At 35.8% G+C, this 27,369-nt stretch overlaps 1 protein-coding gene across 1 annotated transcript in view; it reads left to right on the top strand.

Moving 5' to 3' along the window:
- GBE1 (1,4-alpha-glucan branching enzyme 1) overlaps nucleotides 1-27,369 on the top strand; it is a 276,317-nt gene that overhangs the window by 41,623 nt on the left and 207,325 nt on the right. The window contains exon 2 of the mRNA XM_034657790.1: nucleotides 10,108-10,277. Coding sequence (XP_034513681.1) covers nucleotides 10,108-10,277 — 170 coding nt within the window. The remainder of the gene's footprint in view (nucleotides 1-10,107; nucleotides 10,278-27,369) is intronic.

Raw genomic sequence — 27,369 nt, 5'->3', positions numbered from 1 at the left:
GCAGCAAGAGAGGCAACACAAGCAGGGGGAGTGGGAGAGGAAGAAGCAGGCCTTCCACCTAGCAGGGAGCACCAAATTAGAAAACAGAAGTATAAATAGTATATGCATATTTTGTTTCAGTAAATTAATTCAGGTTCATTGTGACAGATACATCCATTCCCCAAATAAAATTTTCTGGGCAATTAGAATGTAGCACCAATGTAATTTCTGCTCTTTTTTAGGCTTTAAAAAATAAAATTAAAAAAAAATGCTTTGTGGATTTATGTAGTCAGTGTAAATATGACAGTTTTATTTTTTTTCAAGTGAGTTTTCTGATGATTTTATTTTTTGATCATTTCTATCACTCTTAATTGTAACAAAAGGGGTTTTTTTCCTTTAGAAGTTTAGCTTATTAAAATTATTTAGCAAATATTAAGTAACAAAGAATTTAAATTTAGTAAGAAGTCCCAATCAGCTGGGAAACTGTAGACTGCAAAATGTATTGGGTAGTATTATGGCTAATGGATAAGGTCAGATACTCTGGAAACAAAATCTTGGGTTGACATTCCGGCTTCACCTACTTAATAGTTTTGTGACGTTGGCAAAATTATTTAACCTCTTGTTTCGTCATCTGCATCATGAGAATGACAGTAATACTCTTCACACTGGGTTATTGTGAGGGTTTAAATAAGTTACTACTTAACAGTGCCTAGAATGTAGTAAATACTCCCTGAGTTTAGTCATGATCATTCACGATTTGTGATATTTACAATTTATTATAATTTTTTTGTTGATCAACTGTTTTTCTTGGTTTTTTTGCTGTATATTTTACATTTCATAGACGACTTATATGCTGCATTTTATTTTAAGAAAAATACATATTTAAAATTATATCACTTGTGTATGGTAAAATGTACCCTTTTTTTGGTATATGTGGGAGATGTCCAAAATAACCTTTGTATTGGAGTGCATTTTTTTTTTTTCCTTTCTTGGTTGAAATTAGGACCCAATTTCGAATCAGAGATTAGAGTATGGGTTACAGGTTCTTAGACCTGGATGGGACTTTTTGGTTTAGCGTCTTCAGTTTAACCTGAGGAAGCTAAAGCTTTGGGTGGTTATCTTCCTGAAGTTCACATGGCTAATGCCCTAGACACAGTTTAGAACTTGTGCCTTTTGACTTCTTAACCTCCCTCTCTGTTTTGGTGAGTAAAGAATTTTTGGCAGTGTTTGAGTAACAGTGACATTCTTATCATATTAAGAGATGAAAAGACATGACCATCATTGATTTTCCTCTATTGATATAGTGAGTCACATTAAGAAGAAGATTCTGGTGGTGATTTGGAAGATTGGAATTGCTTCCTGGCGGATTAGTTAGCCATATGTTGTCAGTAGCATTGCTTACTCGGTAGATTGTGGTCTCCACCATCACCTAAAGCCCCTCTGTAACCCGAACCTGCGCTCTTTGCCATGCAATTTTTCCAAAAAGAGAAACCTGACCATAGAACAGAGTGTTATTTGAGCCAAGAGCTGTTGAAACATTGAGTTAGATTTCTTCCTAGAAATCAGTAGACTAAGACTGTGTTAGCTCATGTTTCATATTACACGAGAGAAAATAAACTGAAAGGTCAGTTGAACAGTTACAGCATTGCCCTTTTCCAGGGTAATCAGCAGAGCATGTAGCAAAGACGTGAACAGGAGCGTGACTGGAAAGAGAGTGGCTGATAAAGAGGCTGGCTGCTCGAAGTGCTTGGGACAATACTTGACACTTCCAGGCCTGACCAGATGGGCCGTCTCACAGGGCTTACCTTCAGTAATTCTGATTTATTACATTCACATGATTTTTTTTCTAGTTAGGCAGTCAGGTTTTCACATTGCCAGAAGACCCCAGAAATTTTAATATTGACCATTAATCATACCTTGGTAAAATGCAAGGGCAGTATATTATTAATTTGTTTGCAACCAAGAGACAAGGCACAGTGATTAAAATTAATTTCTAGCTACATTTTGTTAATTTATTCTAATTAATTAATCTGTTAAGAAGTGAAAATATGTTTACATTAATGGCTATATTGTAGGTTCTTTAAATTGTGTCATTAAATATCATTTCCATTATCCTAAATGTAGGATTCTAGAGATAAGTACTTTATTACTAAAGTAAATAGGGAGTTGTATAAGGCTAAGTAATACCACCAAGCAGAGGTTTTCCAGTTTTTCATTAATTGGATGAGAACATTTCATGTTTTTGGTTTTGTAGGACTTAGAACTGGGAGGATCTCAGCAATAACTTGCCCCAACCCCTTCACCTCTATGGCCCAGAACCAGAATTAGGAAAGAACATTTAATAAGTAACAACCCCTATTTACTTTCAGGACACTATTTTAAATAGTAGAAACAAACTTTTAAAAGTTAATTTTTAACAGTTTCAAAATGAACTCATTCTCCCCCTCCTTAAAAAAGAAAGATTTAATGATTTTTTTTTTAAAGATTTTATTTTTATTTATTTGATGGAGAGACAGCTAGTGAGAGAGGGAACACAAGCAGGGGGAGTGGGAGAGAAGGAAGCAGGCTCCCGGTGGAGGAGCCTCGTGCGGGGCTCGATCCCAGGACTCCGGGATCACGCCCTGAGCCGAAGGCAGACGCTTAACGACTGAGCCACCCAGGCGCCCCTAATGATTTCTATATATTCATAATTTCTACATCTATCCTATTAATTTGAAACTCAAAGTAGTCAAATTACACTTAACTTTAGGTCAAGTAAGAGCAAAACTTATTTAAATTGCTTTTATTCTATACATTAGAAAATAAGAGATCAACTATTTGTTCTTACATGTGATCTGAGGATGTTTTTATCGGAGTGGCTCTGCATTTGATTGTGTTTTAAATATGGTACAAAATGAATAAGGTTTTTTTAAATGATTAAAATTAATAATGCACTTAATGCTTGCTTATAATTGAATTAATATTTAGATTTTAGTATTGCACTATAATTAGCATGATAGAACGATTTCATTTTTTTTCAAAGTTTCATTGATTTCTTTTTCTAATTAGAAATCACTTAATTTCTTTTTTCTTAAAAAATATGAGATATGCCATAAAATTTATTTTTAATAAATTTATAAGTAAATTATTTATGCAGTTGATCCTTGAACAATGCAGAGGTTAGACGCATCAACCCCCTTCACACTGGAAACTCAGTATATAACTTTTGACTCCCCAAAATGTAACTACTAATAGCCTACTGTTGACTGAAAGCCTTACCAATAATATAAACAGTCTATTAACATGTATCTTGCATATTGTATATATTATGTACTGTATTCTTACAATAAAGTAAGCTAGTGAAATAAACATTATTAAGAAAATCATAAAGAAATGAAAATACATTTACAGTACTATACTGTATTTATTAAAAAAAAATCAGCATAATTGGACCTGCACAGTTCAAACCCATGTTCAAAGGTGGACTGTATGTAAGTACAACCCTGACATCAATAGTATTATCTTTCTGCTTTATTAATGGGCAAGCTGAAACTCTAGGATCATTAAGTAAAAAACCTAAGGACAGTTTGCTAATGTGCATAGCAATTTGAACCCAATCTTTTATTTCTAAAGTCTGTTCTTTCTGGTATGTCATCATGCCTGGGCACATAGTAGGTGGTCCATACCATTCAGTCTTAGGCTAATTCCATATGTGAAATAATTATTTTAATTAACATCGAGTCCCAATTCTCATGAACACATAGGCATTGGTAAGGATTATGATAGTGAGACAAACTACTTGAATAAGAACCACATACCTGCACGATGCTGTTTGAATAGAAGTGAGATGATGGGAGTTAATTGCCTTCCACTCACTTTTGAGCAGTTCTAAAGCACAGAATGGTTTGCATTCATCTTAAAAAGCACCGACTGCTGAGGAGGATGTGTTTTGGCTCCTGGCAGCGGTCGGTGTCTTTATTGGGTCATCACATCCCCCGGTGTGCTATTCACTTTTGTGGTTCCATATGTTTGATCTTGATACAGCACCAAGTTGATGAATCGGCTTCTTCTGTGAGATGTCTATTTCCTTCCAGAGCTGGTTGTTTGGTCACACAGGACCTTCAGGAGACAGGGGGAAGAATTTCTGTGAGGCCTCCTTCCGATTTTCTATATCTCATTGGTCAGAATTTGTCCCGTGGAGCCTTTATTCCTCCACACGTCCCTGTTGTAGAATCTGACCTCCACTGTTAGTGGCTTGCAAGCCACAACCTCCGGAAGTGCAGTCAAAGGAGTGCACGAAGCCTGGAGGGCCAGAGGGACTGAGTGAATCAGCAAGTGGAGTACAGTTACAATGCATTGTAACTCTCTTACATTTTAAGAGGCTCTTGATTTTTTTATTTTGATCTCAAATGCAGCAATCATTTTTAATACTTTTATTGGCCTCATGGTGTTCATTCATTTCATGCAAAGGCATCATGCTAAGCATTTGTAGGTATATTATCTCATTTGATGATCAAAGCAACCTTATGAAGTAGGTTCTGTTATTATTCTTAGATTAGGAAATTTGGTCTTAGTTATAGCTGGGAAGAGGTAGGATTGGGATTCAAATCTCTGCATAATAATTCTAATTTTAAACCTCAGTCTGACCATTTTATCACCATTGCTCAGCCACAACCTGAATGTAGTAAGTGCTCACTAAAAATTTTTCATTGAGTAATTACTACGTGCTAGTACTTTAGGTGTTTGGTTACCACAGGATGCAAAACAGATAATTTTCCCTGTCTTTATGGAATTTATATTTTAGCTACTTCTGTTTTCTGGCTAAAAGCCTTTACCAATGCCTTATATAATGCTTTCCCACTTCGCTTTTTGCTTTACTAACTTCCACACATTACGAACAAGGTCTTGGAGCTACTTAGTAATATCTTTTGTCTCTGTTTGCAGTGACTAGCATAGCACTAGATACATAGTAGATGTTCAGTAATACATATGGAATAAATGGGTGGATTTTACCTTGTTCATTACCTTTACTTAAATGGTCCCATCTCTGGTGTTTCCTGGTAGATGAAGTTGAGTACACTAAATTGGATAGAGATTAGAAAGGTGACTGGGATTTTAAATGGAAGCTTGGAAATTAGATTTCCAGATTTCATTAACCTATGGATTCTGCCTAACAAAATTCATCCTTCAAATTGTTCCCTTTAAAACCTGTTTTTGATCATATCAGTTATCTCCTTTTTAAAGTCTTTAGGGTTTTTATATTTTATTTTATTTTATTGTCTAGCTAAAAGTTGTCTTTTCCATCCTGATTGGCTTCTAGATCCCTACCCATTCTCTTGCTCTGGCTACACACAGCTAGTTGTCATGTCAACAAGAACCTCCTGGTTTTTACATATGTATTGTCCTTCTCTGTCTTTTCTCTAGCTTTCAAAATATACTACTTATCCTGCAAGATACAGCATAAATGCCCACTACTTCCTAAAGCCTTCTCTGACCTCCCCTTCTTCCTTGCTTACTCCTCAGTGAATGTTTGCTTATCCCAGCCTTCTCCTGTCATGAGTTGAACACTCTTCCATTGGGCTAAGGAACTTCTAAAGCAAAGGATTTTATTTTATGTAACTGAATTATTAGCACACAATAAATATTTTTATTGTGTAATAAAATATGTTGCAGTTTTTGTTGTTGTAGAATACTTATCCCTAATTAAGAGATGTAAACTGTTCACTTTAAAGTCTCAAATGCCTAAATCTTCACTTGACATTTTAATATGTGGATAATTGTGAATATTCTGGATAGTTTTCATTTGAGAAGAAAGTTTCTGTGAGAAACCTTGAAGTCTTTTTAAAGGCTGATTTAAAAAGCTATTTTTTTCCTTCAAAAATCCAACCCCCCCTTTTAACCTTATTTTCCCATATTTTAGCTATTAAAAATTCCTATTGAGCTTTTACTTCTGTGCTTTTTCTTGCCTCTGATACAAGTCTCCGTGAGGAAGCAAACGACAATATAAAATCTTGAAAATTAAGCTGGCAGGGAAGGAATTTCCCCCATGGGTTCCTTAGGTTTCAGGACCACTCAGAAACACTTGAGAAAGGATTCTACATCCTGGACATTTCTAGATAAGGTATGATCCATCTCCCTTGACTTATCTCCTATGTTCAGAATTCTGCCTGGAATTAGAAATTCAGTACTGATCTAGGATGAATTATCTTCCAGGAGAGCAAAGATTTCAGTTTGTTTCTTTTTCGTTTTTTTTTTTCTTTTCTATATTTATCTCCTGTTACCTCTGTAAAATAACTATCCCCCCCCCCGGCCCGGTCAATCCAATCTATTTAATTTTTTTTCCAAACTTTCCATAACCCATGCATTCAAGTCAATATGGCGTACTTAGTATGTGCTATGTGTTAGTATGCCTTTATTTGTAATTTCCACAGCAGGAAAAAAATGGTAAAGAATTTTGGAATTTGAGGGGGAAGAACCCTTAATGTTTGCTAATAATTAATATATATATCAAAATCTAAATAAGTGCTATAAATAAAAAAAGATAAATGAAAAAGTGTTCTACAGCATTGCCCCTCACTGAAGTGGAGAAAAGTTGCAGCCAACAGTTACTGAGCACTTGCTGGCTACTGTGGGGTTGGCTCCCAGTGTGATTTCATTGATTCCTTAGAACCTGTGATGTTTCTCCCATTTGACAGTGGAAGAAATTAAGGAGAAGGGAGGTTAAGTGACTTTGTATAGTATGTAACAGAGTTAGAAGGTAACCTGTACTTTATTTCTAAAGAGTAAGCTGATTCTCTTAATTAAAAGATTAATAGCTTTATGAATGAAACTTCAAGGACTTTCTTTAAAAAGAAAATGTGACATTTAATTTGAGATTTTTGTCTCTTGATTCACTTAAAGTATACCTTTTATGACGAATGATGCTTCATCTCTATTGCTCCTTACCTTCTTGACCTTGGACAACCTAACATACTTATCTGTGCCTCTGTTTCTTCCTTTGTAAAAAGGATTAAAAACATCAATGTAGAGATCAAATCTGATGGTATTTATAGCATTTTATATCTGTACAAAATGCTAGTTGCTATACTAACTTCATTTTATGTTCTTTGGTTACTAAGAATTTGACCTAGTTTTTAAATATCCTATAAATTCATAGCAAAATATTAAGAGAGATGACTGTAGTAGGAGAGGGCACAGGCATGATGAGCTTGCTGTAGCCTCAGGCATTTTCTTTTTTGAGCCACAGTGATTTCAAAGTGGAATGTGTATTTCTGTATCAGAAGCTATAGGGCTGACCTTGAGGGAAGTCAAGATATTTAGTTAAAGTAATATAATGCTATAATCCTTTTTCTGTTGAAATTTTAGTAAATGGAAGGTTTGTACATATTTTATGAAAGTTCTTATGAATGATTTTTTTAACTTAAATCCAAAGTGTGTTTTTAAGACATCAGGCTCACGTTAACAATAAAATTATTACTGCATTTGGTTTAACCTCCCAGAGCTGTATCTTTTTTTAATCAGTAATTTTCCTTGTATTATGTATATATGTGTTTGTATTCTTTTCATCCTAAATCCAAATTAATTTTGATTGTTCCTTACTGTTTGATCATTTTATGGAATGTTGTTACTATGTTGTTTAATATGGGTTAGAGTTTTCATACACCCAAGAATTACAGCTGAGTGATATTTGTAGGAAGTAAAAACAAAACAAGAAAACAAAAAACACATTTTCTGATAGGACTTTGAAAATATGAGTCAGTTTGCATACTAGTATCTCATTATATATGTAGACCTTTTTTTTTTTTTTTTGGTCCAGGTCAGTATTTTAAGGATTTTTGAAACATTGCCAATATTTAAATTAGGGAGAGTTCATAGAAAAATCTTGGATTTTTTTGTGTATGTTCTTTGTTAATATGCAGATTTAATTCTTTTTTTAAAGATTTTATTTATTTGAGCGAGAGAGTGAGCATGAGCTGGGGGGCAGGGCAGAGGGAGAGGGAGAAAAAGCAGACTCTCCACTGAGCATGGTGCCCTACACGGGGCTAGATTCCAGGACCCAGAGATCATGACCTGAGCCGAGCGTTTAACCGACTGAGCCACCCAGGTGCCCCAAATAGGCAGATTTAATTCTGAGAGAAAAATTTTCCAGTTTTATATTTTTTATATCCATTTTATTTGGTTTTGTTCTTCAGAGTCAGCAGCTATCCTTATTTTAGATCATATTTTTATAGTTTTTTTATTATATGTTAGTCACCATACAGTATATCCCTAGTTTTTGATGTAAAGTCCCATGATTCATTAGTTGCTTATAACACCCAGTGCACCATGCAATATGTGCCCTCCTTACTACCCATCACCAGCCTATCCCACTCCCCCACCCCTCTCCCCTCTGAAGCCCTCAGCTTGTTTTAGATCATTTTTGTCAATTTTGCGTATCCCTTAGCTTCTTTAATATATTCCATTTCTTTGTCTTTTTCTTCTCTAATTATATAAATTTCCAATTATTTATTCATTTAATAATTTGCTATTTTTACCATATGTGCATTTTATTTCTTGCCAATTCTAATTTATTATTTTTCAGTGATATATTTTGTTCCTCCTTTTGTTTCCTTAGGTCTAGGAGTCTCATTTTACCTCTCATTCTGTTGTTTTCTCATATAATCCCTCATCTCTTATTTTTTTGAGTTCACTTTTTTAAAGATTCTATTTATTTTTTAGGGAGAGAGAGAGTGCGCATGGGTACGCACGAGAAGGGGAAAGGGCCAGCAGGAGAGGGAGAAGCAGGCTCCCCGCTGAGCAGGGAGCCTGACCCAGGGCTTGATCCCAGGACCCTGAGGTCATGACCTGAGCTAAAGGCAGATGCTTAACTGACTGAGCCACCCAGGCACCCCTATTGTGTTCATTTTTAATTAAGTTGAAATATAGTGTGAAATATTCCTTGTATGTCCCCTACTCGGATTCATGTCATCTTTCTGGGACTTTTGTTACTCACCCCTCAGGGTCTGGGGAAGTGCAAGGAAGTTATTAGCATTGCTCAGTTCATTGTTCTGGAACCTTCACTTCTGACAGAAAGCACCTACCCCCTGCCTCACTTCAGTTTTACCTGTTTTGTCCTAGCTTCTCCCTAGACCTATTGCTATTAGTGATAATAATAGCATTTTTTTTGGTGTAGCTGTATGGACTCCAGACCTGGGAGAGGGTCAGGAACAGCCATGTGCTACTCTTGGTCCTCCTTGGGAGGGAATCTTTGGTTTCTTCTCATGGCCTCTAGCTTTTATAGTTTGACACGATGTAGTATGTTCTTTCCATGCTTAGTTGTGATAGGGCAGAACTGGACAAACCACAGCCCATAGGCCAAATTTGGCCAATAACAGTTTCATAAATAACGTGTTATTGGCATCAGCCATACCCATTCATTTACATGTTGTCTGCAGCAGTTTTCATGCTTCAGAGAGATAGTTGAGTAATTGTGAAATGGACCAATTTACTGTCTACCTTTTAACAGGAAAAGTGTGCCAAACCCTGTTGTAGGGCAGTTTTATTTATCTTGCTGGCTTTTGACTATTTTTCTTTTATTTTCTTAGGGGTTAGAAGAGAGACATGTAGGGATGCTCCTTCATCATAGCATTTTTTTTTATTTTTTTAAAGATTTTATTTATTTATTCGACAGAGAGACAGCCAGCGAGAGAGGGAACACAAGCAGGAGTGGGAGAGGAAGAAACAGGCTCATAGCGGAGGAGCCTGATGTGGGGCTCGATCCCATAACGCCGGGATCACGCCCTGAGCCGAAGGCAGACGCTTAACCGCTGTGCCACCCAGGCGCCCCTCATCATAGTATTTTGACACAGAAGTTGCTATAATGCTGATTTTTAAAATTTCATAGAATACAGAACAATCGTATTTTCTCTCTTAAACCAAAATGCATGAAATTACCAAAAAATGTTAGATTGGTTCAGTTTGAGATAAGAATGATTTTATCCTGTGAGGTAACTGCTACCTTATATGTGAAATTATTCACATTATTCCTCTTTATTATCTTTTTTCTTTTCCTTTTCTGAATAAGAGTAAACAAAGCATTGACTTAATTACGGTAGCTTTCTTGGAAGACAGTTTTATTTTCTAACTTCCTTCTTTTGTACTTTTTCAAAGGTATAAGCGGTTTAACGAGACTTTGAACAACATCGGAGAGAACGAAGGTGGTATTGATAAGTTTTCCAGAGGTTATGAATCATTTGGTGTCCACAGATGTGCCGATGGTGGTTTGTACTGCAAAGAATGGGCCCCAGGAGCAGAAGGAGTTTTTCTTACTGGAGACTTCAGTAAGTATTTGAAAGATTTGAAGTTAGTTGTACTGTTTCATTTATTTACTTAAAACATAGACTTGTTATACTTCATATATTTATATGAAAATTAATGATTACAAATATCCGACTTTTCAAATAGAGCCATAGGATTTGTTGTCTTTACCTTCACGTGTACTGGTGTTCCTGAAAAACTTGTATGTTCTGTAAAATCATGTCCCAGAAGTAACAGAGGTTATGAGAAAAATAGTACTAGGCAGACTGCTCCAAACTTATTCAACTTTGTTAGCAAGCCCTGACAAAATCAATAGCAATCTGGGTAAAAATATTGTTGTAAGTTAAATCTCCACTAGCATTTGCACCTGGTTAGCTGGAATAGTAGTTCTGGGATCCTCTGGAGCCTAATATCTCCTTTCTTGAGACCTCAGTAAAAGTAGACCTCTAATCTAGAGGATAAACTTCTTCACGACTCAATTCTTTTGTTTTCCTTTTCCTTTTTTATATAATACAATCTCAATTTTTTTTAAACAAATATTCTCTTAGCCTCGTTACTTGCACTGTTAATTTCATTAGGCTATTAACCCTGTGGAAAGCATCAGTGGTCTAGACGTCAGGCTTCTAGCTTACAGTCTAGTGGGAGGAAGGACCTATATATAAATAACTATAATACAGTTTGCTCAGTTGTATTCTGGTGGTATAAGTAAATTACTGTAATAGCGACAGGGAAGAAAGCTCAGTTTTGGAAGTAGAAAAATGAAAACTAGGTCTTGGCAGAATGTTCGTAATATAAGGAAATATCAGAATGATAATCATCCTTTAGTGCTGTGAGAGTACTGTGGTATTTAAAATTTGGCTTTATCAGATTCAAAAGTCCACATGGTATATGTTTTCATTTATATGACATTCTAGAATGGGCAAAGCTATAGGGACAGAAGACAGAGTTTTCAGGGTTTGGTAGGAGTTTTGAGTTGATTACAGAGGAACATGAAGGCACTTCTTGGGGTGATGAAGATGTTTTATGTCCTAATTGTGCTGGTTGTTACATGACTGCATATATTTGTCAAAATTTATAGACCTATCCTCGTAAAAGACTACATTTTATTGCATGTAAATTATACCTTAAAGAAGTTGACTTTTAAATAAAAGTTTTGATTTTATACATGTTGTCTAAAGCAGTACTAATAGAAATATAATGTAAGCCACTTATGTAATTCAGAACTTTTAGTAGCTATATTAAAGTAAAAGGAAGACAGGTGAATGAATTTTAATAATGAAAAATTTTATTTAACCCAATATATCAAAATATTTTAATGTTAATATAATCAATATAAAATTCATTGAGCTATTTTTGTTCTTTTGTATTCTTTTAACTATGATATTTTTTCATTGGAAATACTTGATCTATATTTAGATTTAATAAAATTTTCAGTTTAAGAATACAAACCCAAGTTTTTTCAAACATAATTAAAAGTTTAGTAACTGAGTCGAATAGTAGTTTTAAAATTTAAATTTAATAAAGTAATTAAAATTAAATAAAATTTAAAATTCATTTTCTCATTTGCACTAACCTTATTTCAAGTGCTCAATGGCCACATGTGTCTATTGGCTCCTTTATTGGAAAACATAAGTCTAAGGACTTGCAGTCCTCCAAATTAGATGAGGCCTGTTTCTTGAGAGTTATTGAAAACTTTAATAAGTTTTGAGAAAGACCGTGTGATCTGCTGACTTAGATTAGTTTTGTTTGCCTGATGATAATTATGAAATTATATAAAATTATGGGTATAAGAGACTTCTTACTTAAATTATTATTAAAATAATCATTAATAATTTTTTCTTATACACAAACATTAATATTTCCCCATATTCTCTATACAACTGCTTTGATTAGTAGTTTTTTGTTAAAACCATTAGACATCCACCTATCGTTAAGGCACTTTTTGGCATTCTGTTTTATTACTTCTTTTTTACGGCCATTTATAAGATTGAGAAGTATTGATTGAGAATGTATAAGTTAATTTTTACCTAGAGATACCAAAACTACTATAAGAACCTCTGTTAAAATTTGGTACTTGCATTAGGTACCCCCTCCAACATATTTATGATTAAACCCACTAATTAGGTTTTAGAAATATAAATATATGGGAAAGGAACTCTATGAAAATTAGATTTGGGAACTGTCATAAGGACTAATGCTGATTTATTAGAAATTGTGCCTCATAAATATAGTTGGGCATATGTGCATTGGAGAACTGCATTTTAAAATTTTATTTATGATTTAGTGGTTATATATTGAAAGTATGATAATTAAAAGATTTTTTGTAAACAGAAAACTAAAAATTATCTACCTCCTATTTTGATGTAAAAATGCCCTCTGTTAACGTCTTGTTTTTTTTCCAATTCGAGTTGATTTTTAAAAATGTCACCCTTTGTGAAGGTGTATAACATAATTTAAAATCTATCCATATATTTGGGATAGCATTTGGTGAATTATTTTCATCAACCAATATTTATTTAGTGTCCAAGAACATGAAGAACATCAGATTTAATCAGTGAGCCCTTATTTTTACTGGAGAGATGGGAAAAACTGAGATAAATGAAATTATGATAGAAAATAGGAACAGGCAGTATTCTGGGAAAATTTAAATGACTAATCTANGGAAAAACTGAGATAAATGAAATTATGATAGAAAATAGGAACAGGCAGTATTCTGGGAAAATTTAAATGACTAATCTATCTTTCTTTCTTTCTTTCTTTCTTTCTTTCCTTTTTTAAGATTTTATTTATTTATTTCAGAGAGGGAGAGATGGAGCACAAGTATGAGTGGGGGAGGGCAGAGGGAGAAGCAGGCTCCCTGATTAGCAGAGAGCCCCATGCTGGGCTCCATCCTCATGCTGGGCTCCATCCCCGGATCAAGGCCTGAGCCCAAGCAGACACTTAACTGACTGAGCCACGCAGGCACCCCACTAATCTTTTTTTTTTTTTTTAAGATTTTTTATTTATTTATTAGACAGAGATAGAGACAGCCAGCGAGAGAGGGAACCAAGCAGGGGGAGTGGGAGAGGAAGAAGCAGGCTCATAGCAGAGGAGCCTGATGTGGGGCTCGATCCCATAACGCTGGGATCACGCCCTGAGCCGAAGGCAGACGCTTAACCGCTGTGCCACCCAGGCGCCCCAGCCACCCAGGCGCCCCCTATTTTCTTATCTAGATGAAAGAATAGCTTTTCTGCCCAAAGTTACAGGGTTTCAGGGTCTCTGTATGCATGAGATCTCAGCTTTTTCTAAGGAGCTTTCACTTAAAAAAGTTTGAAAATTGAGAGTAGAACCAAACTTTTGGGTTAATAATGCATTTAAAAGAATATGTCTTTGGAAAGAAATGTACCTGTGAGTAGTGAGCATTAATTTGATATGACTCTGTAGAGCACAGAATTTTGATGATGATGACAACATAGCTGAAAATATACCCTTAAATAACTGAACTAAGCATGCCTTTAACACAAGGAATTCTATATTTTGTTTTTCCCTACTTACATTTTCTTTCCTTTTTTTTCTTTTTAAAGTGGAGTTGAGCAAGAAGAAAGTCATTTTTCTTTGTTGAACTTTTTCTCAGGATCAAAAATAGGTCAGATAATTTTATTGTTTAAGTCTTTTAGTGTGTAAATTTGTACTAAACCAAAAGGAAAAGAAAATGAATATTAATTAGCTAAACAATTATAATATCTTTTTTCATTATAAAATGCATATGTTCTTGGTAGTTTTGCTGATCATATTAAAATGTTTTAAAAAACATTTAAAAACATTTAAAAATCATTTAACTGTGTTCATGACTGTACTCATATTTATAAGCTGATAGGATGACACAACAATAAACTTAAAAGGTTTTGTAGAATTAATCTCCAACTATAGCATTGATCAGTTTTCAGAATTCTATTCTTCTAACACAGTAAGCTTGACTTTCTGTATATGTACTTAAAACACCACCTTAAATTAAAAAAAAAAAACAATTGCTTCTTCACCTATTGGCAGAGATTTAAAAAGTAACATAATTTTATTTATGTTTTTATCATTGAAGTGTAATATAATTTAAAACATTGCTTTTGTACCTACCTCTCCTCTTAACCCCCGAAGATAATATAACACAGATCTTCAGACACCAGCAACAAAAACTTTATTTCTGCTAATCGTTAAATTGACTGTTACTTATATTTACCTGAAAACGAAACTTTTCTTAGCTTAGTTTTTACCTACACGATTAGACATTTGTGGTATTTTTTCAGAAGAATTTAAAATTAAAGAATGTCTAGACTTTAATTCTGTATTATGAAAAATGATACCTGTAATCTAAATACTTTAGCATACTGTGATATTTATCTCCTCTTCTAATCATTTTAGAAATGGACTTCACTGTACATTCTTTCTCTGGGCTTATTCATAATACTGCTGGTAAATATTTGTTATTCTATTGTATTTTTTTTGCCAACTGACTTGAAGATATTCTAGGTACAACTACTCAGAACAGTCAAATACAAATGATCTTTAAGAAAGAAATTGCCATGAATTGGTATGTTAAATAAAAAAAAAAGCTTGCTATCATAGTTGAGCTGTTGAAACACAGTTCTTCCTCTGGCTCAATGGGGATAAAGTGATGATATTTGTCACTTGCCTAAACTGGGTTGCTGTGCTGTAGATACTAACTAGATCGTAGATGTGAGAACATTTTATACCTTATTCAGTGCTAAAGAAATGTAATCGACAAGACTGAAAAAATTCTCTAGTTTGTAATGGTCTTTTTTTCTTATTAAAGACATTACCATTAATTTCAAAAGGCAGTTGATTCTTGCATTAGTCCAACGATTTAGTCTCTGTGTTGTCCAAACCAAAGTGGATCTAGCTTTTGCCATCCACATTTTTAAAACTTGGAAAGCAACTTCACTTTACATATATTATATATATTTTTCTTTATTTGAGGGAAAATCAAACAATCATTTCTTTTCCTTTCAGTCATTTTTTAAAAACTAGCTTTTTAAGCAGCTAGCAACTGCCGTAGCAACCCAGGAGGACAGTGGATGTATAATGACATTCATCAGGATTGGAATCTTACCACCCAAAAAGTATTTCTGGGCAAGCCAGAAACTACTTAAAGGTTTGAGATGGACTTCTAAAACTTTGAATCATCTTCAGTAGAACAAAGATTCATTCTTTAGAAAATTAAATGTGATTTAAAATATACTTGGAGTTTTGGAACTAAACCATGTTTATTGCAGGTTGGTAAATAATTGAAGAAAACTAGGTGCTTTCCAGTAGCTAGATGATAATAAGTAGAGAAAAAGGCAGTAAACTACATATGTCAATATAAAATAATTGGCTTCTATTCGCTATAACTGAAAACATTTCATTTAAAATTACTAAGTCTGGGAGCTAGGCACTTTTCAAATAACCTAAATGTCTATCACTGATGGACTACAAAAAAAAAAAAAAAAAAGGAAAAAATAACACCCTGATTTTTAGGCCTATAGGAAAAAGGAACCACAGATATTTTTGCAGAGTAGGAAAGGTATTAAGGAGAATTTTACCTGTTTCCTGGACAAAATTAGTCTATAATTTTGTTTTCAGTTATACAGTTGCCCAGAAGTTTACATCATCATAAAAGCCTTTGTGTTTCTTAATTCCACATGCTCTGAAACAATGCTGCTGAAAGTGTGCTCTGTGGACTGGTGTGGTCCATGCATTGTAATTGTTTGGCAGTGATGCATTGGCAGAAATTGGGATTGTAAGCATTTAGAAACTTGCATAGCAGTTTGACAGTAATTTTTTTTTCTGGTGACTCTAATGATAACATAAAAATTGGGGCTGAAGTTTTGAAAGCCTTTTTTTCTTTTGATTTTCTAATATTCCTTTTATTACAGTATACGTAAGATTTGGTCTATAATAGATTGGAATTTTTTTTTTAAAGTAACTGATCCATCAGCACAGATAGTTGGAGAAACACTGATCTGAAAATTAAGGACTATTTATTGGTTTAGAAGTCTTTTATGGTTGGAAGGTATAGTTCTGATGTCAACCTCCTTTGTATTATCTTTCTTCCCATAATCTATCATGGCTGTGTTCGCCAGCTTTCACTGTGGTGTGGCCCATTATAAAAAACTCTAACATAATGCTTTGCAACAGCAAAGGCTACAATTATCAGCTGTGCCTCAGTCCCAAGGGTCAGATTCTTCCCAGGATCAAGGGTGATGGAGCGGCCCCTATGTGGGACACGCTGATCTCCTGACAGAGAGAAAGGGTAATGGAGGAAACCCGTTATGGCTTTAAAAGCTTCAGCTGAGAAGTGACAAATATGATTTGCACTTCCATTTCATTAACCAAATAATTTGGCCAAGCCTTATGTCAATAGAGCATGGAAGCAGAATCTTCTTTTATGGAGGCTCATGTAAATTTGGGAGTAATAGTATAAATGACCCCATGGCTAAAAATACATACTCATAATATTTCCAGATTCTTTGATATTCTAGATTGTGTGTGTGTGTGTGTGTGTGTGTGTGTGTGTGTGTAATCAGAGGGGAGTCGGTTAGGTAAGGTAGTGCCGTAGTGTTCTCTACCTTGACATTGTTGAGGTTCTTTTCTGGAATCTCCACTCACCTCTGGATTCAAGGAACTTCAAGGAGTTTTTTGTGAGTTAGACACTTTCAACTCTGTGGGCCTTCTGTGAATGCATTTTTGTTATGTGGGTTCTCATAAGTTTGGTTCCTTGGAGATTGGAATGTTTCTCAAAAGCAACTTTCTGGGATGGTCTGAGAACTCTTGATGTTGTTTATTTTGGCAAAGAGGTGGCAACTTCAAGGTAGAGAGAAGGCATTAGGACTATTAACCAAACCAACACCAATGCTGAGAAATAGCCTCTTTGCTTTATGTAAACTTTAAATAACTAACCATCCAAGGCGTTTTGTAGAAAGTTGTCAGGACCTTCTCAGGCTTTCCAACCTGATGTTGCTACTCTCACCCCTTTTATCTGTTTTTCCTGATAGATTTATTGTTTTCAATGGAGCAGAGTTACAGTGGAGGCTTACTTAGCTAATGTCTGCTTACCAAACCTTGTGAATTTACTTCTGCTTGAAAGGCTCACTGGAAATGATACTGACAGCCTTCCACGGGATACTGAGCATGCATGGGTAGTAGACTGTAGTCTACCACATGTATGCAGTTTGGCTCCTGCCAGTTACTAACATTCAGTGCTTCTTAGTGAGCCAGTTTCCCACCCCCTTCAAATCCTGTGAATGCCAATTCTTCTCATTATAATTCTGCAATATAACATTGTATAAAGTGATGAACTATAAGTGTGACAGCAAAGAAAATTATTAAGTATTGGGAAGATCTCAGTAAGGACAAGTTGGAAAAAAATGATTTTGAATTAAGTATGCACAAGTGAACTGTGAGAAAATGATATAAATCTAACAGTTTCACATGCAGATGACTTTGTGTGCACCTTTTAGCTTCTGTTCCATTACAACCCAAAGGGAATTGGAAATATAAATGTTGCATTGGAGGCGTGGGTTCATGTAAGAAAGATCCTATAAAATCCTCATCAGCGGACCTAAGGAGAAATGGCTTTAATCTTATATCAGAATATGGGTGAATATTTATATTTGTATTTTAAGTAAAAACAGAATTTTTCTGTTTTTTTGTGGGTATGTGCACATATACATATTTTATTATTCTCTGCTTTAACCAATATTTTCACTATATGAACCAATCCTGCCCCAATTGTGCTGGATCAGAGAGCTTTGTTGTAATGTCTAATGGGATTATTTTTATAGGGAAGCATCCTTACCTCCTGGGATTTTAGGAAATTGCTGTTAGAGACCTTAATGCTAGAAGGTAGACTTTGAACTGTGTGACATAAATGATACTTTTCTAGCCTCGTGTTGCTTTTTCATAAATATCCTGTTAAAAATTTATGCTGTTTGGATACTACAATACTTTTCGTTAGGTTTCAGTTTTTTATTCTCACTTATTTTTTGTCATTTTTTTAGCATATTTAAAGATGAGCTATAATTCCCATTTACCATTTCAAAGTAGACACTTCAGTGGTTTTTAGTATACCTACTATGGTGTACCACTGTTATCACTGTCTAATTCCAGAACATTTCCATCACAGTAAACAGAAACATCTAACCGATGGCAGTTAGTCCCAAATGTCCCCCCCTTTCATTCTCTGGCCACTACTAATCTATTTTCTGTCTCTGTGGATTTGCCTGTTTTGGACATTTCCTATAAATGGAATCATACAAAATGTGGCCTATCTTTCCAGTTTCTTTCACTTACCATAATGTTTTCAAGGTTCATTAAGAGTGTGGCATGTAACAGTCCTTTATTCCTTTTCTTGTGGCTGAATAATATTTACTGCATAGATATACCACATTCTGTTTATCCGTTCTTCAGTGGCAGGACATTTGGGTTGTTTCCACTCTTTGGCCTTGGAAATAATGTTTTTATGGACATTTGTGTACAAGATTTTATATGAACATGTGCATTCAGTTCTCTTGGGTCACTCTGGTTATTGATGTTCTTACCATTATTTGCCCTAAGATCCTTTCACTTACCCTGCTGTACTTGGCACCACATTTACGTAGCTCCCTTGGCCTCCACTTTTGTTGAGTTGGCTTGGGGGAGGTACTAATGGATTACTTGAGGGTGGGAGGAGGGAGAAGCCAGGGAATTCTTCCCTACCCCCTTGCCTGCCCCTCTGTCTAAAGTGAGACTACCCGTTCCTCATGCAGCAGCCGTGTCTTGTAGTTCTTGTTGCTTTTCTCTCTCTAAGCTCAGCTCCTGCCAGGTAGGCTTACCTTATTGCCAGCTTCTCTTGGATGGCCCTGGATTCTGAGTTCCAGTAATCCTGCCTCTCCCTTGGGGGTATTACCGGGTTCCTGTTATCACCCATGTCTATTTGAATTCTTAGTTCTTCTACAACCTGTGTAACCAGTTTCCTGTATTAAAGCTCTTTCTTGGAAATAGGTAGCTTGGTTTCCACTCTGGCCTCTCATCGCTGGAATAGTATTTCCCTTCCATTAAGTGTGCTGAGTTATGCAAATATACAGGACACTTTTCACATTGTGTTTTAGGTATTTTAAAGCAGCCCTGGAATGGTTCAGCACAGTGGCCCTGCCTCTGTTAAGGTATTTTCAGTAATTTTTTAAAAAATAGATTTAATAACTTTGTGAATTTTCAAGTCTTTTTTGTGATAAAGAGATATGTATTATAGAATTTCAGTTATTTTTTAAAAGATTTTATTTATTTATTTGAGAGAGAGAGCACAAGCAGCAGAAGGGGCAGAGAGAAAAGCACACTCCCCGCTGAGCAGGGAGCCTGCTGAGGGGCTCGATCCCAGGACCCTGGAATCATGACCTGAGCCGAAGGCAGATGCTTAACTGACTGAGCCACCCAGGTGACCCCGAATTTCACTTATTCAAAGTTCTAGAAAACTCAGCAATGGGAGATATAGTTATACTCTTTCTTTATATTGTAGCAAATTAGTTATACTTTACTTTAACAGGATTTTGATGTTTCCTGTATTAGAGAACAGTTTCATCTCCATCATGCTTTGCTAAGTCAAAAACAACTTTTCCCAGTGTGTGGTCCATATATCACTTGAAGCAGTGTAACCTGGTGTTGGTAAAATGAATATTCCAGGGTAAATAATAAATTTTATGAATCATAGTCTTAGGGTAGAGCTTAATGTTGATGATGTGTTTGCCCTCCTTTTTGAGGATTTATATCGTTTATATGCTAGTGGCTGTTGTAGTATCACATATTCTTCCTTTTCATCTCTCACCCTTCATCTTCATGGGGAAGCATAGACATAATTTATTTTCCTAGCACATAGTAGGTGATGTGCACCCTAAGAGGAGCGACCTATATATTCTTTATTTAGGAAGATTTTGTAGAAGGAGGTATAAACATGTCTCCTAGGAAAGAATCAGATGGGCACATCACTTACAGTGGAAGGTGGAGAACAGTGAAACAATTATTTCAGATTCCTGGGATGGGGGAAATTTGGTTGTTACTCCCTGGCCAATTTATCATTGGTGCATAGGCAGAATTGAGACCTTTTCACATATGTAGGGATGCAGAAAGTTTATCTTCAAAGCATTCTTCCTTAGGATGTTACATATGGATATCAGCAAAATGAGGGAATAAATCAAGACAGAGGAAGACATGAGATGCAGGAAACAGTGACTTGGGTTCAGGAAAAGAGTAAAGTGGAAAGGGCATTTGTCAGGTTGTGCAACAGGCATAAGAGAACAATTAGGAAGGGACCAGGTAGAGAAGCCCTCACAGTGTTCCCTGGGAGGAGGTTCCCCGGGACAAAAATGGCAGGATGGAGAAACCATTTGGGAACTTAGAAAACTTGAGGATATGAATCGATGTTTTCAGTAGAAGAAAAAAGTAAGGCTCAATTTAAACATGATGCTGGGAAGAGTCTTCTTTAGGTGGCTGTTGAGGATTGAATTTTTTTGTATCACCCCAGATTTATATGTTGAAGCCCTAACCCCCAATGTGATGGTGTTTGGAGGTCTTTGGGGAGTAATTAGGCTTAGATGAGGTCACGGGGACCCTATAATGGGATTAATGTCCTTAAAATAAGAGGGAGAGAGACTAGAGTACTCTCTCTGTCTTTGTCCCATGTAAGGACACAGTGAGAAGGTGACAATTTAGAAACCAGGAAGAGGGCCCTCACTATGAGCCACATCTTCTAGCATTTTGATCCTGAACTTCCCAGACTTCACAACTATGAGAAATAAACGTCTGTTGTTTAAGCCACCCATTTTGTTATGGCAGCCCAGACAGACTAGCAGAGTGACACACAGTCATGTTATTGTACTGTGAACAAGCCTGCAATCCTAGTCTTCTACTTGGCTCTGCAATGAACAATATTTGCTATAACATAAGAACCATTCATTAGTTTTTAACTTTTGAATTGACCTATAGGGGTATCACTAGACACTTAGTGTTTTAATTATTTCTGTAAAAATAATATTGAAAGATTTTGGAAGATATTTAACATATATATATATTTATTTGAGAGAGAGAGAGCATGAGCAGGAAGGAGCAGAGGGAAAGGCAGAAAGAATCTGAAGCAGACTCTGCCCAGAGCATGGAGGTCTCCATGGGGCTCCACCCCACTCCCGTGAGATCATGACCTGAGCTGAAACCAATGGTTGGTCACTTAACTGACTAAGTCACCCAGGAACCCCAGATTTTGGAAGATACATTTTCTAAAGATTTTATTTTTTATTTATTTGACAGAGCACAAGCAGGGGGAGCAGCAGGCAGAGGGAGAGGGAGAAGCAGGCTTCCCACTAAGCAGGGAGCCCATCATGGGGCTGGACCCTGGGATCATGACCTGAGCAGAAGGCAGACACTTAACGGACTGAGCTACCCAGGCGACCCTGGAAAATATTTTTAAAAGGCTATCATTATATGAGTAACAATAATCATGTAATTAAAAAATACTCATTAAAAATATAAGTGAATTATATCTATGGTGATAAATATTTATCTGTATCTATCTATCCATTTAATATATATCAGTATAATATATTTGATACACCTGCCACTTGATGAAACAGCTATGCCAGGCAGATATATGCCTAATCTAGACATTGCTTTATGGTTGGAAATATGAAGATGTTTGTTCAATATGTTCATCCTAATTAGGGGAAATAGGTGACAAGAGAGCTTGATCAGGACTGAAGGTGAATGAACCACGTGCAAGTTCACCACTCTGGGCACATTATATGAGTTTGCTTATTTGTTTTTAACCCAGGCTGTTCTAATTTGCTTTCTTTATTCTTGCTATCTTAGTTGACTGATAAGTGCATTTGGCTGCAATGAACAAGGCTGTCATCTCTAGGTAAATTATTCACACACTTGCTTCTGTTGAAGAGTTTGGTTGAGAGTCACGAGATTTTAGCCTCTGTATTAGTCAGGGAGCATAGGACACAGAGGGCATGCTCAGGGAGAGAGCCCTCTGGAGAGAGTTTAATGAAGGGCTTTTTGCAGAAGGCTGGTGAGGGTTAAGGGAACTACTAGAATTGGAAGCTGTTACCTCTTAGGTTGTAGGTATGAGAAAGGAGGGAATGGATTACTGGAACATAGTTAGAGCTGGAGTCATTAAAGAGGAATCTGATTACAGGATCTGTGGCCAGAAAGGCAGCCACTGCCAGAAGGAAGAAGGGATGGAGTAGGTGTTAAATATCTCCATTTCTCTTATGCCGGCATCCACCATTGGCCAGTCCCAACTTGTCAATGGAGTACAAGGGAGTCCTGGAATTGCCGTCTCCTGACGCCAGTCTCCAGGGCCTCTAGCAGGTCTGAGAAATTTAGAAGGATCTTAAGGTAGTTCCTAGCGTGGAGAAATGGAGAATAACCAGGATAGCTACCCAGTTTCTCTTAACATGATTTAGAGGGAACTTAAATCACTGGAAGCATTTCTGACTTTATTTTCTTCTAAGTGATAGCAAGTTCTTTAAATAACTACATCTGTGTATTATGTACCTTTCCATTCAGAAAGGAAGAAAACGTTTTTGGTGCATTGGTTTCTTTCCCCCTTCCTTCCTGCCTTGCTTGAACCCTTCCTATCCCTCCTTTTCTTTCTTTCTTCCCCTCCCATCCTCCCTCCCTCTTTTCATGCTTCCTTCCCCTCCACCCTCCCTTCCATCTTTTCCTTGGATATATCTTTAATCTTAACAATCCTGAAAAAGGCTAGTGGCTAATATTAAGAAGCTGAAGAGTTTCAGGTTTTGAAAAGGGTCTGGGTTCTTAGGGAAAAGGAGATGGAACTTTTATTTCTTCATCTACTTAAAGCAAGCAATTAATGTTGTAGCAATTTATCAAAGGGTTCTAAAATAGCATAAACCAATGTGTGCACAATTACCAGTACATCTAAAATCGGAGCAAGTAAAATCCAAGTTTTTCTTTTCTGTTTCCCCCCCTGAAATTATAGAATATAATCTTAAAATCAGGTGCTTACTCTGTTAAAGTTGTAGTGTCTCTCAAATAATATTCCAATTCACTAAATGCACAGTTGCATGGGAGTATACAGTTGATTTTTTTTTTAAGGTAGATTCATTTAAAAAAAAATCTGCAGTCCTTAAAGTTAGGATCTGGAATTTATTTATTTATTTATTTTTTAAAAATATTTTATTTATTTAGTTGACAGAGATAGAGACAGCCAGCGAGAGAGTGAACACAAGCAGGGGGAGTGGGAGAGGAAGAAGCAGGCTCCTAGCGGAGGAACCTGATGTGGGGCTCGATCCCATAACACGGGGATCACGCCCTAAGCTGAAGGCAGACGCTTAACCGCTGTGCCACCCAGGTGCCCCAGGATCTGGAATTTAAATTCAACAATTTCAGCTTCATCCATCCCTACTTTCCTTTCCCTTAAGCAACAGTACTTATTGAGCACCTACTGTGTGCCAGAGACTGTGCTAAGGAATGGAAAGTCACCAGTGCAAAAGAAGGGAAATAACCTTCTCTTGTAGCAGGGGAAATGGGTGGTCTCCTTTTAACTAGCAATAATTGCCTAAGGTCATCTAAATTAAACTGGGATTTTGATATTATTCTAAGTATGGTGGGCATCCCAATATGACTTTTTAGGTAAAATAAATAAAAGATCAACGATACCACTTTATAAAGATATTTTAGGAAATAAAAAATTATGTAAAGATATTTCCCTGAGTACTTTCTAAAGTTGAAACAACTCAGAATATAATTTAGTAATAAACAATATACTCTTTCAAAATACTGGATTTCTTTTTAGGATTTATTTTATTGCTTATGTATTTTGGTAATATTTGGTGTGTTTATTTTTAAACCAAAAGTATGAAAGTAGAACTTTTGCGTTATATTTCCAGAGAATCTGTAATTGATTTAAATGATACATGAGATATTTTTTGTCAAACTGAAGTGAGCTAGAAAAAAATCTCTTAGAATAGCTGTATTTAGATTTGAATGAAACTAGGCAGAAAGGAGACTAAAGTGAATTTCCTTTTTAGTCTTTTAAATGAAAAAGTGCATCATTTGTCCTATATATCTTATTCATCATCAGTCATAGCAAAGCATTCATTCCCATGAGAGAGATAATGGATTCAGAGAGCCGAGAGGAATGGAAGATTGTCATTCAATGCAGATGAGTTTTAGTAATATTTTTATCATGAGAAATTGGGTTGCAGAACCTTAAGATTTGGAATTAAGTTGCCATAGATATATTTAATTAAAAGTAGATTGCTTTAACCTTTCTTTAAGTTAGAAATAGGTTTAAAATCTTAAATTAAATTTATAGTTAGTTTGTATTTAACTTGTATTCAGGACTTGCCTTTAATAGGGATTCTTTATAAGGTTTAGCCCCCAAAAAGTACATTTTAATTGAACTATTACAGTGAACATATAAAGAAAGTTTCTGAAAGGATGTTATAACTTTGTATATTGGATCAAAGTATGGTTTACTTTTCTGGTGATGGAGAAAGTAACTAAACTTATCAAACCAAACTGAAAAGGGAAACCGAAAGGGGGATCTGTGTCCTGAACTCTCCTAACCCCTCATCAACACAGCTCCTAATCAGTATAAATTATATTTCCTAGTGTTTTATTGTTATCACATGATGGGTTGGTTTCTCATTGATAATACTGTTTAGTGGTTAATACTTTTCTAGAAGTTGAAATTCATGAAGAATGAAGCTACCAAAGTAGAAAAGCAAACGAGCATATAAATGTGTGTGTGTACATATATACATATTTATGCATATATATACATTTATACATATATATGTGCCAGATGTGTGAACTCTGATATTACAGAATCAGTTTTAGGTTCATTAGAGGAAATTAGAATGCTCCAAGCTCATTCTGTGATCTTATCTAATTGTGCATTCTTAGGCCAAGGCATTAAAAAAAAGTAAGTTAAATAAAGAAGGTTGTGTTGTCAACTACTAACGTTGGCCACACCTGCCAGGCCTGGAAATGCATCCCCTAGTTCGGTACATTATTTACCCCCTCATTCTGAGCAGACACTAGGTTTGGGCTGTGTTTGGAGCCATGCCAGTTCCCCGCTTGAGGAAAGCCAGAGGACTAGAGGTGGGGAAGCTGCAGCTCCAGTCTGTCGTCGGCCTGGGGCTCCTATCAATTAACTTTTTTCTAAGGGTTACAAAGTCGGAAGAGGGGCTTTATCTTAGATCTACTCAGACACTTAAAACTTTATTCTTCTTGGGAATTAAAACTTTTTTGATACCTAGGTCATGCTGACTAGCACAAAAGTATCTCAGATTAATTGTACGTATTAAATCAAAATAAATTCTGTCAAAAGGTAAGTCTGTTCTCTGTAAGTTTCATTTCCTTTTTAAAGGAAAAATCTTCTATAGAAAATAGTCCATATTTGTTCTCCTTTTCCCTCCTCTCCACAGGGTGAGGCAATCACAAACTGCAATCTCCTATAAGTATACCATCATTACCCAGAAGGTAATTGCAACATTATATAGTTGTTAATCTTTTCTCAATGAAGATTGGGATTCATTCACTCTCAGAGGCTTAGTAAGAAAGCATGGCCATGTGAGGCATACAGAAAATGGGAATTCATTGTTGTTGTAAGCATTTAAGTTCTCCTCACCTAGACTTTATTTTGTTTCACACCTTGGTCGTCAGCCATGTAAGAAGAGCCTGCCCTGTACCATGCCGTAGAGCAAGTAAGATCAGTTGAAAATGTGTATGTGAGAGCTCTTAGCACAGGGGCTGACATCTTGTACATTCACAATAAATATTTCTTCACTAACTCGTTTTTGCCTTTGTCTGGCACTTTCCAGTTTAAAGGAGAATGTGAATGTTATTGTCTAGATGGTCAAAACATGCCCTGGCTGGGTTACTTTTTGAAGCTGCAGACTCTCCAGCTAGGCTCACTGGTGGTGGTATTGTTCTAAATTGAAAGTGTAACAATTTTTTTCCTATGGGATAAGTAGACTATACCTGGTAAAACCTACCCTTAAGTTTCTCCAGGATAATTCGTTTCTTATGGAATTTGGATTCATCCCTTTACCGAAGTGTTTCAGTATTTAGTTCAGAAGCCATTGGAACAATATTAATAGAGAGGTAAAGATAGAGCTATGGAAAGCTCACATTTAGGAGTATAAGAATGATGAAGAAGAGGTGATGAAGGCATGAAAGAAGAAACAGTATTAGGAAAATGAGAAGACTGTCCTATTATAACACAGAAAGAGGAGAGGGCTTTTCAAGGAGGAGATGGATGTACATAATATTATTGTATTATCTTCATAATATCTAAAATATAGTGAACACTTAACTGGGCAGTAAGTGCTTAATATAGACTTGCACTAAATCTTCCCAGTACCCCATTGAGGTAGATACTATTACTGTCCTCACAGTCCAGGCAAGTACACTGAGACCTACCCTCTGGAACTTACAGCTGCTAACCTGTGCCAGACTCAGGACTCAGGATTTCATTCAAGCCATTTTGTCTGTATGCTGTAACCACTGAGCTGGAGAAGGGTTGAGGACCACAAGGTTTCAGGAACGTGAGCTCCATTTGCAGCTTTTCTTTGTAGTGATAGAGAGTTTCCTTAACAGAGAGTTGTTTCTATACAGACAAATGGGGAAATTCAAATTCAAGAAGTTATATAATCTGCCCCAAATCACTTATCTAGTAAATAGTAATTGAAAGGTTTATCTGTAAGTATGCTACACATATTCATTCTATTAAAGCTCTGTTTACCAATAGCATCCCAATTTGTACCTTTGAATTACGTATAATTCCTGTGATGTACATCTGAAACTCATGTTTATATCCCTAGAAGCTGATTTGTACTTTTGGGATATTTTATATTTAAACTTTAAGACATCAGTGTTGAGAGTGTGTGTGTGTGTGTGTGTGACATTATGCATGTATATAATACAATAGATAGATGTATAATTAAATGGTTTATGTTCTTTACCTTCGAGTTGTGAAAGACAGGAAAATTCAAAGTGGACTGACTTGAAAGAGAACTCCTATATTTAATTTCTTTTCATTTTTTTCGAAGTATTTGAAAAATCAAACTTTGTCATTAA

This window comes from Ailuropoda melanoleuca, chromosome 1, assembly GCF_002007445.2.
Source record: "Ailuropoda melanoleuca isolate Jingjing chromosome 1, ASM200744v2, whole genome shotgun sequence".
NCBI classification, from domain to species: Eukaryota; Metazoa; Chordata; class Mammalia; order Carnivora; family Ursidae; genus Ailuropoda; species Ailuropoda melanoleuca.
The sequence above is the reverse complement of the archived record's forward strand: the minus strand, read 5'-3'. Positions and strand labels throughout refer to the sequence as shown.